The sequence below is a fragment of the Macadamia integrifolia genome, chromosome 9 (genome assembly GCF_013358625.1).
Source record: "Macadamia integrifolia cultivar HAES 741 chromosome 9, SCU_Mint_v3, whole genome shotgun sequence".
NCBI lineage: Eukaryota > Viridiplantae > Streptophyta > Magnoliopsida > Proteales > Proteaceae > Macadamia > Macadamia integrifolia.
This window is the reverse complement of record NC_056565.1, coordinates 35250910-35269306: the sequence shown is the minus strand read 5'-3', so window position 1 is coordinate 35269306 and position 18397 is coordinate 35250910. Positions and strand designations below refer to the sequence as shown.

Genomic DNA, 18397 nt, shown 5'->3' with positions numbered 1-18397 from the left:
TTGCACCCTCGGGCCATTGATCATGCAATACAAGATTTAATCAAACATAAATAAAAAGTGATATAGGATTACCTCAAAAACCCACGAGCGCAAGTTTTCTAAAGGATTGTATAACTTACTCATCATGGTAGGAGAGATCGATGTAGTGGAGATGCTCTTCTCCAGTTACGATTTCAAAAACCCGAGCTCACTATCACAAAAGAGGGAGATGAGAAAGAATAAATAATAGAGGAGAGATATATTTGTGAAGATTGCGGTGGACCAAGAACCGTAAACTTGGTAATGTTGTTCTCTCTCCCCTACCACTAGTGAAGTATATATAGAATGTAATCCCTATTGTCCCATGTTGATTGTGTCAACCTAATAGTGTGACTCTATAGGGTCTTCCCAATAAGGTTTTACTAGTCGATCTAATCCACTTCCCTATTTAGTATTATTTTTCTACTAAATAACAATAATGAATACTGAGTGCAATAATAATTGAAAATAAGAAATAAACACTAGAATGATAGAATATTATGGAAATCCCTCCTTTTAACAATATCGAATAACAGATTGGTATAGAAAGCAATACCCTAAAAAACTTTAATCCGTCGTAACAACCATAGAGATTTTTTTTTTTTTTTATAAAAACCATAGAGATTCTCAATATATCATAGATTGGGCATAAAACATTTATAAACATTTTGGAACATAATTATTTAAAAATATATAAAAACATTTGTAAATAATTTAAAAAACTACCACTGAGATCGAAATTTCGTCCAATAATTGTCAAGATATTCTCCTTATGCGGGAAGTGGAGTCCTTATTAAGCATTTTCTCCATTCACACATATACATTATGAATCAGGGATACCAATATATAGTCAGTTTAGACATCAACTATTAGCACATCAACGGGCACCAAGTACTCTACCCAAAAAAAAAAAAAAAAAAAGATATGATCAAGGGTCATGCTCTACATCAGAGGAGAATTCAAGCCTTTCATGATGACTCGAACCCGACAGTGACCCGAAACCCTAACCCAGCCCAAAATCCTCACCGACCCTACTTTGTGGCACTCGATACTAGCATGCTTTATACTAATGAATCAAACCCGAATACTCTCCCAAAAGATGTGCGAATGGTACGAATAAGGGTTGCCAGGTATCCCGAGGGTGCAATCGGACAAAAGTTCTTTGTGAATCCCAAACTTTTTCGAGCCAACGATCCTCAAACTTTGTACCAATGAGTAGTATTCGGAGAGACGATTCCAACAATATATCGCATACAAAAATCGGACCACTTGATCTCCAAAAAATCACCATTAGAAGTCCAAATCCCCAATCAGGGATGACCCAGGCCACTGGTTTCCTTGCGGCCCAGCCAAGAATCTCGGGGATGCGTCACTTTTTTCCCTCATTTTGAGTCAGCTTTTGGCCACATGCCCACGAGTATTCTTGCCCAATTTGGCCAGAGATCCTGGGACCATTTTGGAATGGCGGGCTAGCCAAAAAAAAATCCTTTTTTGCAGGTCCGTCAAAATCTCAATTGATGGGTCCGAAAATCTATAAATACTCTCATTTTTCCTCATTGTAGGAATGTGAAAGGAATCCAAAGGTGACCCCTACCTACCACCATCATTGCCCACTTACTTCCATGATGAAAGAGAAAATGTGTGCAGAGCACATGCATTCCCCAATCATTAGCCTCCCCTTTCCATCTTTGGCATATCCTCCACCCAATCATTAGCCCTATTCTTAAATCATTCCCTTAGTCCAATCATGGTCAATCTAGTAAGAATATTCTAGCCCAACACTCGATCTGAGGCTGAAACCCTACCCAATTGGGTCCGGCTTTTATTTTTGTGTCAAAGTTTTGTTGGAATTTCAAAGATTCTCGATGAAAGTTCCGAAGATTCTCGAAAAGTGTGCCAGGTTTTGAGGTATCATCAAGGCCTAGATTCTCCAAAGAATGCAATATGAATGCTCAAATTTATGGAATATGAATGCTCAAATTTATGAATGCTCAAATTTATACTTTCGAGTCATATTTCAAAAATACACAATGTGACAACCCCTCAAATCGTATGTCCAATATTGTCTCCAGTTGTGGATATTTCAAAGTATAACTTAAGGACAACACAATGCATATAAATGAAAATGCAAACTAATTTTAAGGAGGTGATTCCCTGTCAGGGAGTGCAGCCTATGCCAATTCTTCATGTGTCTCTATCTCTCTGTCTCTCTCCTCTCTTAAATAAAGGGTACAGCTGTCTTTTCACAATCAAACTAACAGCATAAGTATAAAACTTTAAGAAAAAAAAAAAAATCAATCCATTTAGTTGTACTCTAGCTCAATGGCTCATTCACCATATTATTTGTGTTGTCCATGGCAACAAACCTGATTGGCAGATTTGGTAGTATTCCACGAAAATTAATTTTTACGTGCAAGCCAAGTGGAATAAAGCTTGATTCATATTGGCATTCTTTTGTCATTCAACCTTAAAGGCATTCAGATCCTCTTGTTCTTGCCAATATCTCAATCTTACATTATTGGAATCATATCTTCTCCTCAAATGTACTTATTTCTGCCTTTGAAGGGAAAATGTAGACCGTAGCCTGTGATGATGTTCAAACTTCAAACAATTTTTTTTTCTTGCCCCATGGACTAATTTGACCATTGGATATATGGATTATGATATAATTTGAGGCCTATGGACCACCATTTTTAGGGTTTTCTACCATATGTCTTGCACTTCACTTAGTCATTCAATCAGGAAGGTTGGAATAACTTCACCTTCACCTAGTCACCTAATCATGGATATATCCTGGATTTAGATTAAAATAAAGTCATGACGATAATAATGATCTACATTGTCATATATAAATATCCAGTTGATGACAACGTTGCTGATCCAATGGAAGTAAAATGGTCTCCAAAACTCAAGACAATTAATACAAAACATACATTTTTTTTTTTAAACATAAAACTATTCATTGAATCGAGCTTCTCTCCTCCCAGCCAATTTCATTTATTAAGATCAAGTCTTTTTACAACATGAAGGACGTCCTTCAATGTCCTTGTTAGTTCTTCAGAACCTCTAATCTGACCTCTGAGGTATCCCTGTAGATAGTCTGTGGATAGACCTGTTGTTGATGTCGATGGACCTGAATTTAGAAAACATACCAAAAGCTTGTTAGGGGACCATGAGCAGGTGTCTCTACTTTTCTAATTATGATAGAATTATTGAAAAAGGCACGTAAGTTTGAAGGGGATTTGGCAGCAATGTAATATTTTTTTTTCAATTCCCCAATAAAATGGGACATCAAAAGATTAACCACATGAAGAATGTTAAAGGGTGGCAAACCAATTATATCATTGAATATCTTACCAAAAGATATCATTGAATATTGTTGGTGTCAGGACTCCGCTTGGGGAGAGAGACCCAGAACTATTATCCATAAGTATGGTCATGTCCAAGAGATGTCATGTGCCTAGAGGCTATATTTACCTAAAGATGAATAATATATTATAATCTAAAATTCTCTATTATTCTGTACTAGTATAAGCAAGTACGCATGATAATTAATTAGTTTTGTATGGTAAAATCAATTTTGCAGGTCGGCAATGGACATACATGGATAATCCTGCGGTCAAAACTACTAATGAGGTATCCTCATTAGGAGAAGCTGATTTTAAATTCCCCTCTCCCCCTCCTTGTTTAAGCAACCATATTTACCAAGTTTTCTACTAAGTTGAAGGTCAGAGACCATGAATTGATGAATAACAAGAACTAGAGAAAAGAAGGATATATAAATCACATTCCATGCACTAATATCCCAAATACCTTTATCCCCAAGAATATAAGCCATTTCAGTATTGTCATTCATATCTATAAAAACTGCTGCTCCTTGTAGAATATGCCACTATTGTAGGTCAGTGTTTTTGGCTCAATGGTACCATATTTAACCAACTTAAATCTATGATTTAACGCCTCATCTCATAGGTTATTGCAGGAAACTTAACATGGATAACCACAGGTTGATCTCTAACTTGTTCATTTAGGGAGCAATTAAAAAGAAAACCCATAACCATTTATAGTACATGTGTTCTTTACTTGCCTTTAAATTCGCTAATATAATTTATGGCTTTATTCTCTGATACTAGGAAACAATAAGGAAGAGCGATGATGAAGCACTAACCGAAGTTCATGAAAGACTGCTTCTTGGAGTCAACACAAAAGAATATGGAACACACGATCCTTCCCCAACCTTTGTGAAGCCTCCTTTCAAGCTCATACCCAACCGAAGATGAAATCCTTGAGACTGCCTTCTGCATAATATTCATATAGGCATATAGCCTATACTTATATTTGTATACTTAGCCTATACATTTATATATACTAAGTTCTGAAATCTATCAAGGATGTGATACAGGTTATATGTCATATATATATACACAAATATAAACATGTCTAGAATACATGTCCTCTGGTATCTTCTGAGGGATACATTAGCAGAGTATAATGTACATCTTAATGTCTAATAGTACCAAACTACATGTGCCAGTACATGTTGTGTAAGCGTTAAATCTTGGCTTGTGGTCTGATTTTATTTCGCATTTCCCAGGATATTACCATATGCCTATTCCTATGATATCCAAGCAAGACCCACAATGGAGATCAAGCCGAAATGTGGTGTTCATCGCATCGCCAGAAACCAGAACTATGAAAACCTTAAGTCCTCTGCTAGAATGGCAATTACCAAGTGGACCCGCAACAGAATTCATTAGGGTGAACCTCTTTTCAAGTATGCTTCTCTGAAGCAACAAAAATTGAAAAGTTATAAAATATCCTTCAAACTGCTCGACACTATTAGTTAGTCTCCCATTTTTGGAACTAAACCTGCTTGGAAAACAAAACAACTGGTCTCAAATTACTACTACATAACACTTCATATCTGCAAATACAGATCCAGAGATTGTTATCAACTGCTCTGGCAGAGCTTGTGACATATTTCAGCAAAATGTATTTCAAAAGCATCCAAATCACATTGTCCTGGGAAGACACATTCAAAATCTAAAACAAACAAACAAACAAACAAAAACCCTATTACTCTTCTCACCACCGTTATCTTGGCCGACCATCGGGGAATGATGGAACAAGCACCTAAATTCCATTTTGCCACAAGGAATCAACTTTATTAGGTGCTTTTGGTCCGTCCAAGCCCCTGTCCTGACTCAAAATATACCCTCAATCAAAACCCAACCCCAACCCAATTCAGACAAAATCTCAGACCCAACCCTAATTGCAATCTCAGACACTGTTGCTCCGCCGAAGGAGAGGGATTGCAGCCACTATTCGGCATTTCAGGGCCATGTAGCTTCAGCTACTTGGCAAAAAAAGAAAACCCTACCCATATGACCTGTAAGCATCTAATGAAGGGGGGAGAGAGAGAGGGAGAGGTACCAGTTCTGGAAGAGCCGATGCTCTCCTTCTTAGCAGTCGCTGAAGACGATGCTCTCCTTCTTCACTGGAATCACGGGAGAACGACGACCAGTTGCAGGAATGTCGTGCTGGAGAGTTTCATGCTTCTTGTGGTTTAGAAATTGGAACCCGATAATGTTGATTCCAAGTGGAATCAACGAATTTATATGGGGGTAGAATCAGGTGGTTCATTTATTTAATTCACATATTCTGCTTAATTTAGGAATAAATCACTTTTAGTTGAAAATTTGGAATTGTGACTCTGCCCAGGATCACCTCTAATTACAACCAAACACCCTAACAGATTCAAATTTGTTGGTGTACAATGTCTTGTATTCCGTCACAGTTTAATTCAGGGAGTATTGGTGCAATGCCTCAACAGGCAGGATGGCGGTCCCGCTAGCCGGTTAGCGGATCATGGGGGTTGCAAGCAGGGCAGGAGGCCCCCCGCTCCAATTTTTTATTTGAGGGTAGTTTTGTAATTTTCGGATTAGGGTTTTTTCGCTATATATTTATAACAAGTGTTTCTTTCTCTATAATAAAAGCAATACTGAGAGGTGTGAGGGACTAGCGTTGTAACCCTATTCTTCATTGATAGTGAAGCAGGATCTCATCTCACCGAGAACGTAGGCAACCTTGCCAAAACTCGTAAGTCTGTGTGCATTATTTGTTCTGTTTTTTCATTATCTTCTGCATCGTTTTAGGGTTGTGTTTCTACAGAAATTCAGATCCACCATTTTTTTATCCATCAGATATTATCAGATTTGGACCACCACGATAAGATCCAAATCTGTTACAGCCCATTTTATCTCATTTTTTATTTAAACCTCCACCATGTCAATTATTACTGATGCACTCACTGGCCTCCATTATTCTGAGTGATATACACAATTTCCATTGAACCCCTTCAGCCTCAAAGATCAGTCCTATATCTTCTGGAAACAATTACACAGGGTTTAATAGTCTGTATAGTAAACCACATTTAACCAAAGGAAAAAAGATATGGGCTAAATTCTAAGTAGCAACACTTGACCAATCTAGACACTGACCTATCATCCAATCACCAATGGTGATAATGGTCACCATGGAATCAAGTAGCGGTATCGGATCGACAGGATCGGTCGTATCGGATCAGTATCGGCTGAGACTGATCCCGATACCTGACTGATCCTGAGACGGGTATCGGTATCTCCTGGGTATCGGATACCGATCCAGATCGGCCGTTCCAACCCGATCCATTAAAAAAATAGTTCCAATCCCATGAAAACCTCTGCTCCCAACTCTAGGTGTCATTTCGAGCAAACCCGTATAGGATTTCAGGAGTTACCATGATGGTAGACCAAGAGCGCCACTTTGGAGAGGCAAAAAACTGATAGGCAAAGAAGCTCTTTTCGTAGTTCTGGGTCTGAAAAGATTTAAAGATGATGAAGAGAAACTGGATAAGTTCATTAAGTCACATGTGTTGAGGCTCCTGAAGATGGATATGGTGATTGTATTGATCGAGCTCCAATGGCAAGAGGAGGTGACTTTGGCCCTCAAGGTGTTTAGGATAATTCAAAAGCAGGACTCATACAAGCCTGATGTCTATCTATATAAGGACTTAATAATTGCATTAGCAAAATGTAAAAAGATGGATGATGCAATGCAAATATGGGAAAGCATGAGAAAGGAGGATTTATTCCCTGATTCTCAAACGTATGCTGATTTATCAGAGGTTCTTGAGGTATGGTTCACCTGCGGATGCCATGAATATTTATGAGGATATGAAGAAGTCTCCTGACGCACCAGAGGAGTTGCCCTTCAGGATTTTGCTGAAGGGCCTCTTGCCGCATCCACTATTGAGAAACAGTCAAGCAAGACTTTGAGGGGATGTTTCCTAATCAGCATGTCTATGACCCTCCTGAGGAGATATTTGGAATTCGTTGAGGTCTCAGGTCCTTGAAGACATAACTCAGGCCTTCAACCATAGCAGCAAGCAGTAGTAGCAAGCTCAGACATTGTTCTCAACTAGGAAATTTTTGAAGCATTGCATTGAAGGAATTGTGATTATTTGGTTCGTTTTTGTTTTGGGCTAGGGAGCAACTCTTATATGTCTCAGAAGAACTCTTGGCTGCTCATCTCATAGTCGTGAGTTGTAGTGTTCTTGAATAGTCAAGAAAATGGGAAGATCTCAGAGAGAAATAGAGAGAGATAGAGAAAGAGAGAGACTGACTGTAGATGTGATGTCTATTTGTGCCAAAGTACAAAAAAATGAATTTTATCTTAAAAAAAAAAAAAAGGGACCGATCCTAGCTGATACCGTGAACAATCCAGGAAAACTGTACGATTTCCGATCCTTACCGATACCGATCCATATCGTATCGGTTTCGGCTGTGACCGATCCATATCGTATCGGTTTCGGCTGTGACCGATGCCGATACTGAGTTTTAAAACAAAACACTGATGGTCACATCATCCTGCCCACATGGTAGAACTAGGTGGACCACCAAGAGAAGCTTATCTAGACTGGGCCATCAGGACATTTTACCTTCCTTAAAATACACGAGATTAATAGACAATCTCTTTGACAAAGGGCCGTACTCACACTTACTTCATTGTTCCCCTTCGGGTTGGAGGCAAATCATGAGTGCTGTGCAGTATTCACACTAACTTCATTGTTCCCCTTCATGTTGGAGGCAAACCATGAGTGCTGCACAACTGGTAGATCGGGAGGCACTCCGGATCCTCTTCCACTCCCTTAAAAGGGAATCAAATGACATGCATAGGAAATAACTAATTCCCCCTTTAACTCAGAGTCCATCGAGCTTTTCACTCCCTTGACAAAGAATCAAATGACATGCATATGAAGATATTTAGTGTCCCCTTTAACTCAGAGGCCTTAGAGCTTCCCAATTATATATCCCAGCCCTTTAAATCCTCTCCTCTCAATTGCTTCAGATGCTCACTTTCTCATTCAGAGTTCAACCTCTTTCCCAAGAGATCAAATCTTGTGGAAATATAGCCTAACAAAAAATCACAAATGTGAGGGTCAGAACTCTCAAAAGAAAAGATATGTTTTCTATCTATAAACGGTTATTCTACAGTTCTACTAGCCATGTCTGACAATAATTACATTACCCCCTTCAGTCACAAGAAACACAAGCCATACTAAATGTTTGGTGTTAAAATTAGTCGGGTAGGATCCCAATCACACATCCTTCAGATTATATAGAGGCTGCATGGAGAAGATTCTAAACTGCAAAGTGGATTCTAAGAGGTAGTTCAAAGATGACCCGGTGCAAACATGATGGCAGAATTTTCTTTTTAAAAGTACACAACATTTGAACTATAGATTGAGATCAGAACTACAATTTGAACTCTTAATAGGTCAAACCAACAAGACGCTCATGTATCATTAGTAGGATCTAATGGCATATTCTAATCACCAATTAAGCTTAGAAAACCTCATGTAAATCCAGAATCATAAGGAGAAGGAACCAAAACCAGCAATTGAGATTTAATTAAACAGAGAAAAGACAAGTCTGATGTGGCCAGAATTCTGGTCAAGTAGGCTAACAGGGAAGGAAAATAAACCTTTAAAGCTTGAACAAGATCCAACACACAGGTTCGAGCATATTAGGAGATTACTAAAATAGCAACTTGCTGGAAAATTTGAGTCAGATATAGAAAAGGCTGTGTAACAGAAACTACGAGGTACAGAAACCAAGATAAAAAGTGAATGAATAGATTTAGTGATGCGGACCCAGGGTTCAATAGCCCCAAAATGGGATTGCTATGGGCCCACAAGAATAATTGATAAAAACTCAAATTCAGAAATCGAACCAGCAGTGGATGTCTCTCAGCTCCAGGTGATGAAACTCAACTATCAAGCACCCAACCAGGCTGAAACTTGGAGAGCAACTTCGCAACTCACGCACCTACTAGATGCATACCAGGAAGTCAGATATGAGACTATGGAAGACTCCCGCAACTGAGCCTGATGGTAGTTAGGGTTTCAGACCCGTTGCAGGTCATGTCCCTCACTGGAGGAATGGATTTAGGTCTAAGGAGTGATGCAGTTGGGCGATGGTTTTAGGGATAGTTAGCTTCGATTTGATTTCCTTTTGGTTTTAGAAACAATTTCTTTTGAAATTATTTAGCTTCTAATTTTAGATTAATTTTCATTTTAAATTAGTTACCATTTTGATGCTTTGAGTTTTCTTTTATAAGCCATGTAATACACTAGTAACAGACAGATTTGAAGTTATGATTTAAAATTGGATGTTTGCTTGGCTGAAGCTTTGGCTGCCATGACTCTCTCTTCTCTCTTCTTCTTCCCCTCCCCTTTATTCTTCTGGTTTAATCCTTTCTTATTTTGTACTGTTATATTCCGCTCTGGGATACTCTGTTCTAGGCAATAGCATCTGGTCCAGAAGAACGCTTCGCTGAAGCTTTAGCTCCCATCGTTTGGCCCTAGCAGTTCGGTCGAAGGTAGCCTGTGTCTAGGCGACACAAACCCAAAAGTAGCTCCTCCAAAGCTTGCTGTTGCTGTGGAGAAATCCAAGCCAGACCTGGATTTGAGTTCCGCCATCGCCAAGCCCAGTTGCAGGTTCAATACACGTTCAGTTCTGAAATGTCGAGGGCTTCTGGTGCTAGAATCTTGGAGGACCTGTAGCTGCGAGCTCTCACTCGAAATTTCAGGCCAAACCGAGAAGTATTAAAGGAGTTCACTCCTTTCTCGTTTCTATGTTCTACTGCCTCTGGTATGGCTCTCGTGAGGTTGAAGAACACCTCTTCAAGTAGGTTTAATTCCTTATTTCTATTAAATCCCAGAATTACCCCCTCTTTTGTTTCAATTCCCACTTTCTTTATTTATATTTTTTTCATTCCAATTCTACCCCTTTGTTCACTTACGTTACCATCCCCTTTCCCTTCTTTTTCATGGCCTAAAGTTTTAGTAAATTACAGTTCTGCCATTACTTGTTAGAAGCTCCCTCTTATTTATAGAATTGCCATTCTCTTTGATACTTGATTAAAATTGTGCTATTTGCTATTTATTCATTAAGTGGGCCCTAAGCGATCCGATTCCAATTTTGGAACCCGGACATCCATCAAGTGGTATCAGAGCAAATTTCCTACACTTCTCTAACCATGACAGGTCACATCACCAATGCCGAGCTACACAAATTGTACCGTGAATTAACTGAGAATCAACAGAATACTGATGCTAGGCTTAAGAGGACCGAAGCCAAGTTTGACAAGTTTATGAAAAAGATTACTGCCTTTTTGAAGAGGTCTGACAAGTGAACTGAAGAATGATCCTCTACACTACCTCCTCAATCCAATACATTACGGATTGACGATACACCTCATAGGCAGCAATTTAATCCAGTTGTCCCTCAGGATGTTACTTGGCAATTTTCTGATAGAGATTATGGCATCAAGGTTGAGGTTCCAGAGTTCAGCGGTGAAAAGGGACTTGAAGAATTCCTTGATTGGCTTGCCAAAGTGGATAGAATTTTTGCATATAAATCTCTTCCGGAAGAGAAAAAGTGTGAACTCATCCTCACCAAGTTTATTGGGTATGCATGTTCATGGTGGGATGATGTACTGCATGGAAGGTTTGTCAAAAGACTTGGACCCGTTACCAATTAGGAGGTCATGAAGCAGATCCTGACTGAAAAATTTGTTCCTCTTAATTATGAGAAGGTAATTTTTCATAAATTGCTTAACTTGTAGCAAGTCAACAAGGATGTGGATACCTACACCCTCAAATTCCACAAACTTTCTTCAAGGTGCCGACTTCAGGAAACAGGCCAGCAATGGGTGATGCGATATATCAGTAGGTTAAATACTGAGATCCGACTTGAATTGGCTAACACTGATTTTAGATCCATTGATGTGGCAGCGGCGCATGCTAATACAACTAAAGAGAAGTCCATCTATTGGAATAGTATGTTCAAGACTTCTTTAGTTTATAGACCTCCACCACGTATGAAGGAAAAGAAGCCTGAAGCTCGCAAAGTTAAAGAGAAAAGGTCAGAGTCATCAAGGACAGTGATCAGGTGAAGAACATCAGATGCCATAGCTATGGCGAAAAAAGTCACTACAACAAGTGTCCCATCAGGACTTGTCCTGTGAATGCAGCGGAGAAGCAATCAATTGAGAAAAATGATGATGAATATGCTTTATATCCTTATCCCCTCGAGGAAGATATTGTCGACGATGATGATGAGGATGTAGAAGCTCATTCAGCTAGTCTTTCATCCTTTTCAAACAGACTAGTTGACAAGGCTCCTCTCTTCAGACAGAAGGGTAATCTTCTACACAGTTCCGATCCTACTGATGTTCATACAGTTGTTGATACTGGGGCAGACGCAAACTCCATATCTGCTGAATTTGTTAGAGCACACAACCTTCCACAGAAACAACTCTTCAGGAAGATTCACGTACAAGGTTTTGGACCCACAGCTCGAGAAAAGGCCACTGCAGTTGTTTGAGTACACTTACAATTTAGGCCATTACAGTACCATGTAACTTGTTTGGTCACCCCATTAGCGCACTACGACATTCTTCTAGGGCAACCTTGGCAGCGACATGCTGGTATCCTCTATGATGGTGCACGGAACACCATCAAGATGAAGCAAGGAGGTCGTACGTATTTGATGAGGCCACACACATTATCAGACATACCACGTCATCGACTGACTCCTACTTCAGTGACAGGTCACCCTACTCTCCCCCCTCTTGGAGTTATGTTCCAATCTTCTATTTCGAAATATGTGCCACCTCATCGGTGAGCTATTTACAAGGGTATCTTGGGGGAATGACCTAACTCAACGGAGTCGAGTTCTTTTAAGACCGGGAGAGCTGATGTAGTTGGGCGATGGTTTTAGGGATAGTTAGCTTTGATTTGATTTTCTTTTGGTTTTAGAAACAATTTCTTTTGAAATTAATTAGCTTCTAATTTTAGATTAGTTTCCATTTTATATTAGTTACCATTTTGATGCTTTGAGTTTTCTTTTATAAGCCATGTGATACACTAGTAACAAACAGCTTTGAAGTTTTGATTTGAAATTGGATGTTTGCTTGGCTGAAGCTTTGGCTGCCGTGACTCTCTCTTCTCTCTTCTTCTTCCCCTTCCCTTTATTCTTCTGGTTTAATCCTTTGTTATTTTCTACTGTCATATTCTGCTCTGGGATACTCTGTCCTGGGCGATAGCATCTGGTCCAGAAGAAAGCTTCACTAAAGCTTTAGCTCCCATCGTTTGGCCCTAGCAGTTGGGTCGAAGGTAGCTTGTGTCTAGGCAACACAAACCCAAAAGCAGCTCCTCCAAAGCTTGTTGTTGCTGTGGAGAATCCAAGCCAGACCTGGATTTGAGTTCCGCCATCGCCAAGGCCAGTTGCAGGTTCAATACACGTTCAGTTCTGGAATGCCAAGGGCTTCTGGTGCTAGAATCTTGGAGGACCTGTAGCTGCGACCTCTCGCTGGCAATTTCAGGCCAAACCGAGAAGTATTATAGGAGTTCACTCCTTTCACGTTTCTATGTTCTACCGCCTCTAGTGTGGCTGTCGTGAGGTTGAAGAACACCTCTTCAAGTAGGTTTAATTCCTTATTTCTATTAAATCCCAGAATTACCCTCTCTTTTGTTTCTATTCCCACTTTCTTTATTTTTTTTTTTTCATTCCAATCCTACCCCTTTGTTCACTTACTTTACCTTCCCCTTTCCCTTCTTTTTCATGGCCTAAAGGTTTAGTAAATTACAGTTCTGCCATTACTTGTTAGAAGCTCCCTCTTATTTACAGAATTGCCATTCTCTTTGATACTTGATTAAAAATTGTGCTATTTATTCATTAAGTGGGCCCTAAGCGATCCGATTCCAATTTTGGAACCCGGACCTCCATCAAGGAGTCAAGGGTTTGAATCAGCTAGGTACAAGCCTCCTTCGGTCCAAATCTCAAGGTCAACTGATTGGGAATAAACCTTCAGCAAAGCTTTCTTTAAATCTTGTAGTTTCGCCCCGAACAGAGTATCAATCACAAGCGTTAAAGAAGAGAATAATAAATAGAAAGGAGGAGAAGACAAGAGAGGGAAGAGAAGAGAAGAGAAGAAGATCAAGTAAGGGGGACTCGCAGCTCACGGTAGCCATGGTTTCAACCAAACAAATCATTCATTCAATCCTCAAAAACTCCACTAAATCATTGGGTACAATCTGCTATCTAAAGGCTAAAACTATCCCTACTTTCCTATTCTGAAATTGAAACAAAGAAGAATCTACTCTGAAAATGGAAATAAGAATCTAACTCTAAAAATAGAAACAAATCTTTACTCCAACTCAACTCCCCTAACCTGATTGACACCCTACTTTAAAAATAAAGGACATATATAACTTCTCAAACTACAAAATTATCCCAAACTAACCCAATGCCCAACTGCATCATTTAGTAACCAGAGAACCAACATGGAATGTGTAGATAGGGGGAAAAAAACTACATTAGAATCTAAAGAACAGAAGTAAATAACTTACAAATTAGTAACTAGAACCAAAATAAAACTAGAGAAAGGAATTAGAAAGTCATGGAAACATGGTAGCAAGTGTTGTGAAAAATAGTAACTAAAAGGAATACTAGAGACAAGGCAAAAAGATAGTGTTGCAGCAAAGTTCAAATTATGGCAGAATACTACTATCAATGATAGGAATCAATGTGGAAAAGAAAAGAAGAAGATATAGAGGAAAAAAGGAAAAAATATATGACCTTTGGAAGAGAAGGAAAAGCAAATAGAAGATAGAAGATATAATACAGCTATGAACTAGGCTTCCCACCTAGAACTTGACCAACATCTCACCAGTCCAACTTGGCATCCCACCAAGGGTTTCATTGCATCTCATAGCAAAGGAGTTCTGAAATCTCACAGAAATCAGCAAGCATAAGCTTAACAAATTGTTCAAACCGTTGGTAGTCGGTATGGTTCCCTACTCTTTATTTATAACTTCATGGAAATAAGAAAAATAGAAAACTCCTATATATGGATGGTCAGGAGAATCCCTCACACTTCAGTCTTCTTCAAAAAAGAAACTATTCTAGAACTACAACAAAATACAAAATAACTACTGAATCCCATGCAGGGCTTAAATACTTAATGTTTGGACTTATAGGATTGGCCCACTACAATAGAAAACCCAAAAATATTAAGCCTATGGCCCATATGGTTATATGGGGCATTCAAAATTAAACATATTAGTCTATTCTTCGTCCAGTTTGATGGCCTGGTTTGCTGTCGGCCTTCTTGTTCTTTTGAATTGCATCAAGATCAGTCTTAGAATATACAAGAAGCCTGTACAACTGAAACAACATAACAAGTTCTGAATGTATGAACAATTACTTGTGTATTCAAGTAAAGTAGACACTTTGTCTCTTCTTTTTTTTTTTTTTTTTTTGGGAGGGTGGAGCAGAGAGTAATTAAATGCATTGTATTTTAAACAATACAAAGGCATTTAGAACATATTATACATCCAAAGTATGTACCCATCCATTGCACAGTTTAGATAAACACTACCTACTCATACAAATTTCATTCTAATCCCTCCACATAGTGGAAGTGTTTATGTTTGTAAATTTGGAAATTGCCAACGGTCAGTCAAAGCTCATGAACTTATTTTCCTAAATACCTTGTGAACTGAGAAGCTTCTTATAAAATATAACATATCAACACCCATTTTTCTGTTTCTTTTTCCTAAATTTTCAAAAAATAAATAAATAAATAAAAATTAGGTTTAGAAAGAAAAATATAATAACAAATGGATATAGATTCATAAGATAAGAGAATAATTCGAACAAGCCATGAAGAAAGGCAATGCTCCTGTTGCTCTCTATTACCTCACTGCAGAACTGTCAATGGGTCTGAACCAAGATCTGATCCAAATCCAGTCCGTTTATAGTGTATTGGAATTAGGTAAACTCAGCAGTGTCTAAGATCCAGTCCGATTGACAGATCCAATTATTAGTAAAACAAGAGGTGAATCAAGATGGATCTGATCCATTTAAGATCCAAGTTCGATCATAGGTATGAAACAAATATCTCAACTTATGAATACAAATAATATACAATATTTAATCTTTATCTGGTGTCTTTTATACAACGTATACTTAATAACTATAAATATAACAATACTTATTCATTCAGTAGTATAGAACAATATATTTTTTTCTCAAAGATGGATATTCTTGGATAGAAGTTATATCATAAAATACTGTTTAAAATTATAAGTGTCCTAAGATAAGCAGGATCCAGATACGGATATGGTAACATGGATCAGATTGTCCAGATCCAGCGGATCAATGATCGAATATAGAATCATCCAATTAATAATTGGATCAGAACTAGAAGAACACCTGTCCCATGAAAATCATTATACTTCAGTTCCTTCTCTAAAGCTTTTTAATTTTTGCTTCTCATACTTGTACATTTTCATTTTGATATAAATGGAAATCTCTCATACTTTTTTTTTTTTGGGTAAAAAATCTCTCATACTCGTTATAGAGCCAATAAACTGTAATAACAATCAACAAATAATAGAAATTCATCCACTAATTACCATCTCCAAAGATATATCTGCTAACCTTCATGGATATTTGAAGCAGTAGATTTCATCATCTTAGACAAAGAAATCGCTCTTTCTGCAGCTCCCATGCTGGTTTTGACAATACCGTCATCTTCAAAAGATGAGGACTTTTGAGGACCCATCTTACATGAAGCAGTATTAACATCAGTGCCAATGTTACTGACACAACTTCCACCCAAAGCACAACAAGGTAGTGAAGAGCATTGAGCCACCAAACAAGGGCAAACACAATGGCAGCAAGAAGAAAGCACCTCTGGCAGAGAGTATTGGTGTGTAGGTACTTGATGTTGTTCCTGAAAAGTAGAACTTGCAGCCCACTGTGCAGAAGAACCAGAACCTTCAACTATGCCTTGGTAATTCCAGTAACCTGTCTGATGAAGTTGCTGTAAAACTTTTTGCCTCTGCTCCTCAAGTTCATAATACTGGCTAAGTAATTTTCCATAGTCTCCCACATCTTGTGAATATGAGAAGCCATCAAGAGCCTTTTGTGTGTAGGGAATATTTGACATGTTCATGAAAGCCTCCTCTTGAGCATGTAAATTGGCATGATAACTTTCTTGACTTTGAGGAAGATCATTAGCTATTCCAGCATCAGATCCAGTGTTCAATACAGCATTGTCAATATCAAGCACCCCTATTTGTCTTCGCACAAAAGACAAGACAAAAGACAATGTTTAGTATAATACCACTATAATGTGAAATATGAAGAGAGAATACTTAAAATACATAACTATTAACTATACATAAGGGAAATGCATGCTAAAATTATATGCCATCCCAGGAAAGTACTGCCATGAACTTCTACCAGGTATTTTGGCTAATGGCATGATGCAAATTTATAACAGAAACATTTGGTTCGAAGGGCTCAGTTATATGTTTAAATATATAAGCTTCCATACTGGTGGAGTCTTTTCTTATGGTGAAGAGAAGATCTTATGAGTTTGCCCCACATTCATCTGTACCAAAAGAAATCTAATCCCAGCAATCACTAACCAAGATGAAAGTTCAGGTCTTGAGCAATTGAATCAGAACATATAACTCTTACTAAAACATTACCAAAAGAATTGTGTCACATCTAATCCTAGATGCTATCTGTTCAGTTCCACATGAAACAAATTTAAGATAAAAATAAATGTGATCAAAAGAAGATAAGAATTGTAGCGCAGATTGGGCTAGGGAAACTGCACAAGTTAATACACTGACCCAGTAGCTTCATGACTTTGATCGATTTGATCAGATACGTTTTCAGCAGCGCTTCTCTCTTTCTCTCCCTCGGCTGAATTATCCTGATATCCTTTGCTATGCATCTTCTGGAAACAACCAAACTGCAGTTAGTGTGTATAAGAAAGCATGGGTGATATGTTGTTCATGAAGAAAAAGAGGGGAGAAGCCAAGAAGAAGAAGCTTGTATATTAGGCCAAAACCAACCTAAACTGAATGACCTATCCAAAAAACAAAAAGAGGTAACCGAAACCAATCCAAAAAAATCAAAAAAAATAAAAACCCATTCTCCCATAAACCACTTTTTTTTTTTTTTTTTGGTAGAACGCATAAACCACTAGCCACATACTGATAATCTAATCTTTTCTTCAACCCCTTCACCCAACAAAAAAAAAAGGTTTTATTTAAAGAGAGTGAAACACACGAGCAAACTAAACCCTAATCGCAGAAATCAAAACTTTCATTCAACAATTCGATTAGGAACAGATTAAAGAGATGAAATTTCTGCTTCTATTGCCTCTCTGAGAGTGAGAGTGAGAGTGAGAGTGAGAGTGAGAGTGGGAGAGAGAGTGAGAGTGGACCTTGTATTTGGAAATGGCGTCATTGAAGGCATTGATGAGAGCTGAATCGTCCCATATACCGGTTTCGTTCCCCATTGCAAGTTTTCAAGTCTTCCTGCTGAAGTTCGGATATTTTTCCACTTAAGAGTCTCTCAAGAAGAGCGAGCGATAAAGCCCAGACGACCTGGGTTGTCTCGCAATGAGCCGCCTGCGTCTTCTTCAGACTTCAGTACTAGCAATGAGCGACAGCACAAGAAATGCGGACACGAGCTGCAGAGGATCTGATCCAATATCACACCATCAACAACATAATTAGTGTGAGGTATGACTTTGACTGTCTGATTTGAAATACTAAATTTCTGTATATTATGAAATTGTTGCATCCAATGGTTGATATCTTATCGTATTGTAATAATAGACCTTGGGAATGACATTGATATTGGTGATGTAGAATTTAATTTCCATATGCTCTATTTTGTTCTGGAGTAAAATTTTACACGCTGAAAAATTTCAAATGTTTTTTTTTTTTTTTTTGTTAGAATTC

At 38.3% G+C, this 18397-nt stretch overlaps 1 protein-coding gene and 1 pseudogene across 2 annotated transcripts; one reads left to right on the top strand and one right to left on the bottom strand.

The window, feature by feature from the left end:
• Positions 1 to 2822: 2822 nt before the first annotated feature.
• LOC122089340 lies at positions 2823 to 18146 on the bottom strand. Of its 2 annotated transcripts, none has more exons than XM_042658986.1 (4): positions 17875 to 18146; positions 17276 to 17379; positions 16071 to 16714; positions 2823 to 3151 (listed from the first exon to the last, which is right to left on the bottom strand). In XM_042658986.1, the coding sequence occupies exons 1-4, from the start codon at positions 17947 to 17949 to the stop codon at positions 3012 to 3014; spliced, it is 963 nt and encodes a 320-aa protein (XP_042514920.1). In that variant the 5' UTR covers positions 17950 to 18146; the 3' UTR covers positions 2823 to 3011. The 2 variants fall into 2 exon arrangements, with proteins under 2 accessions (XP_042514920.1, XP_042514919.1); XM_042658985.1 differs by having other exon boundaries at positions 17276 to 17382; positions 17875 to 18145.
• LOC122088940 lies at positions 5857 to 7466 on the top strand (annotated as a pseudogene).
• Positions 18147 to 18397: the final 251 nt, after the last annotated feature.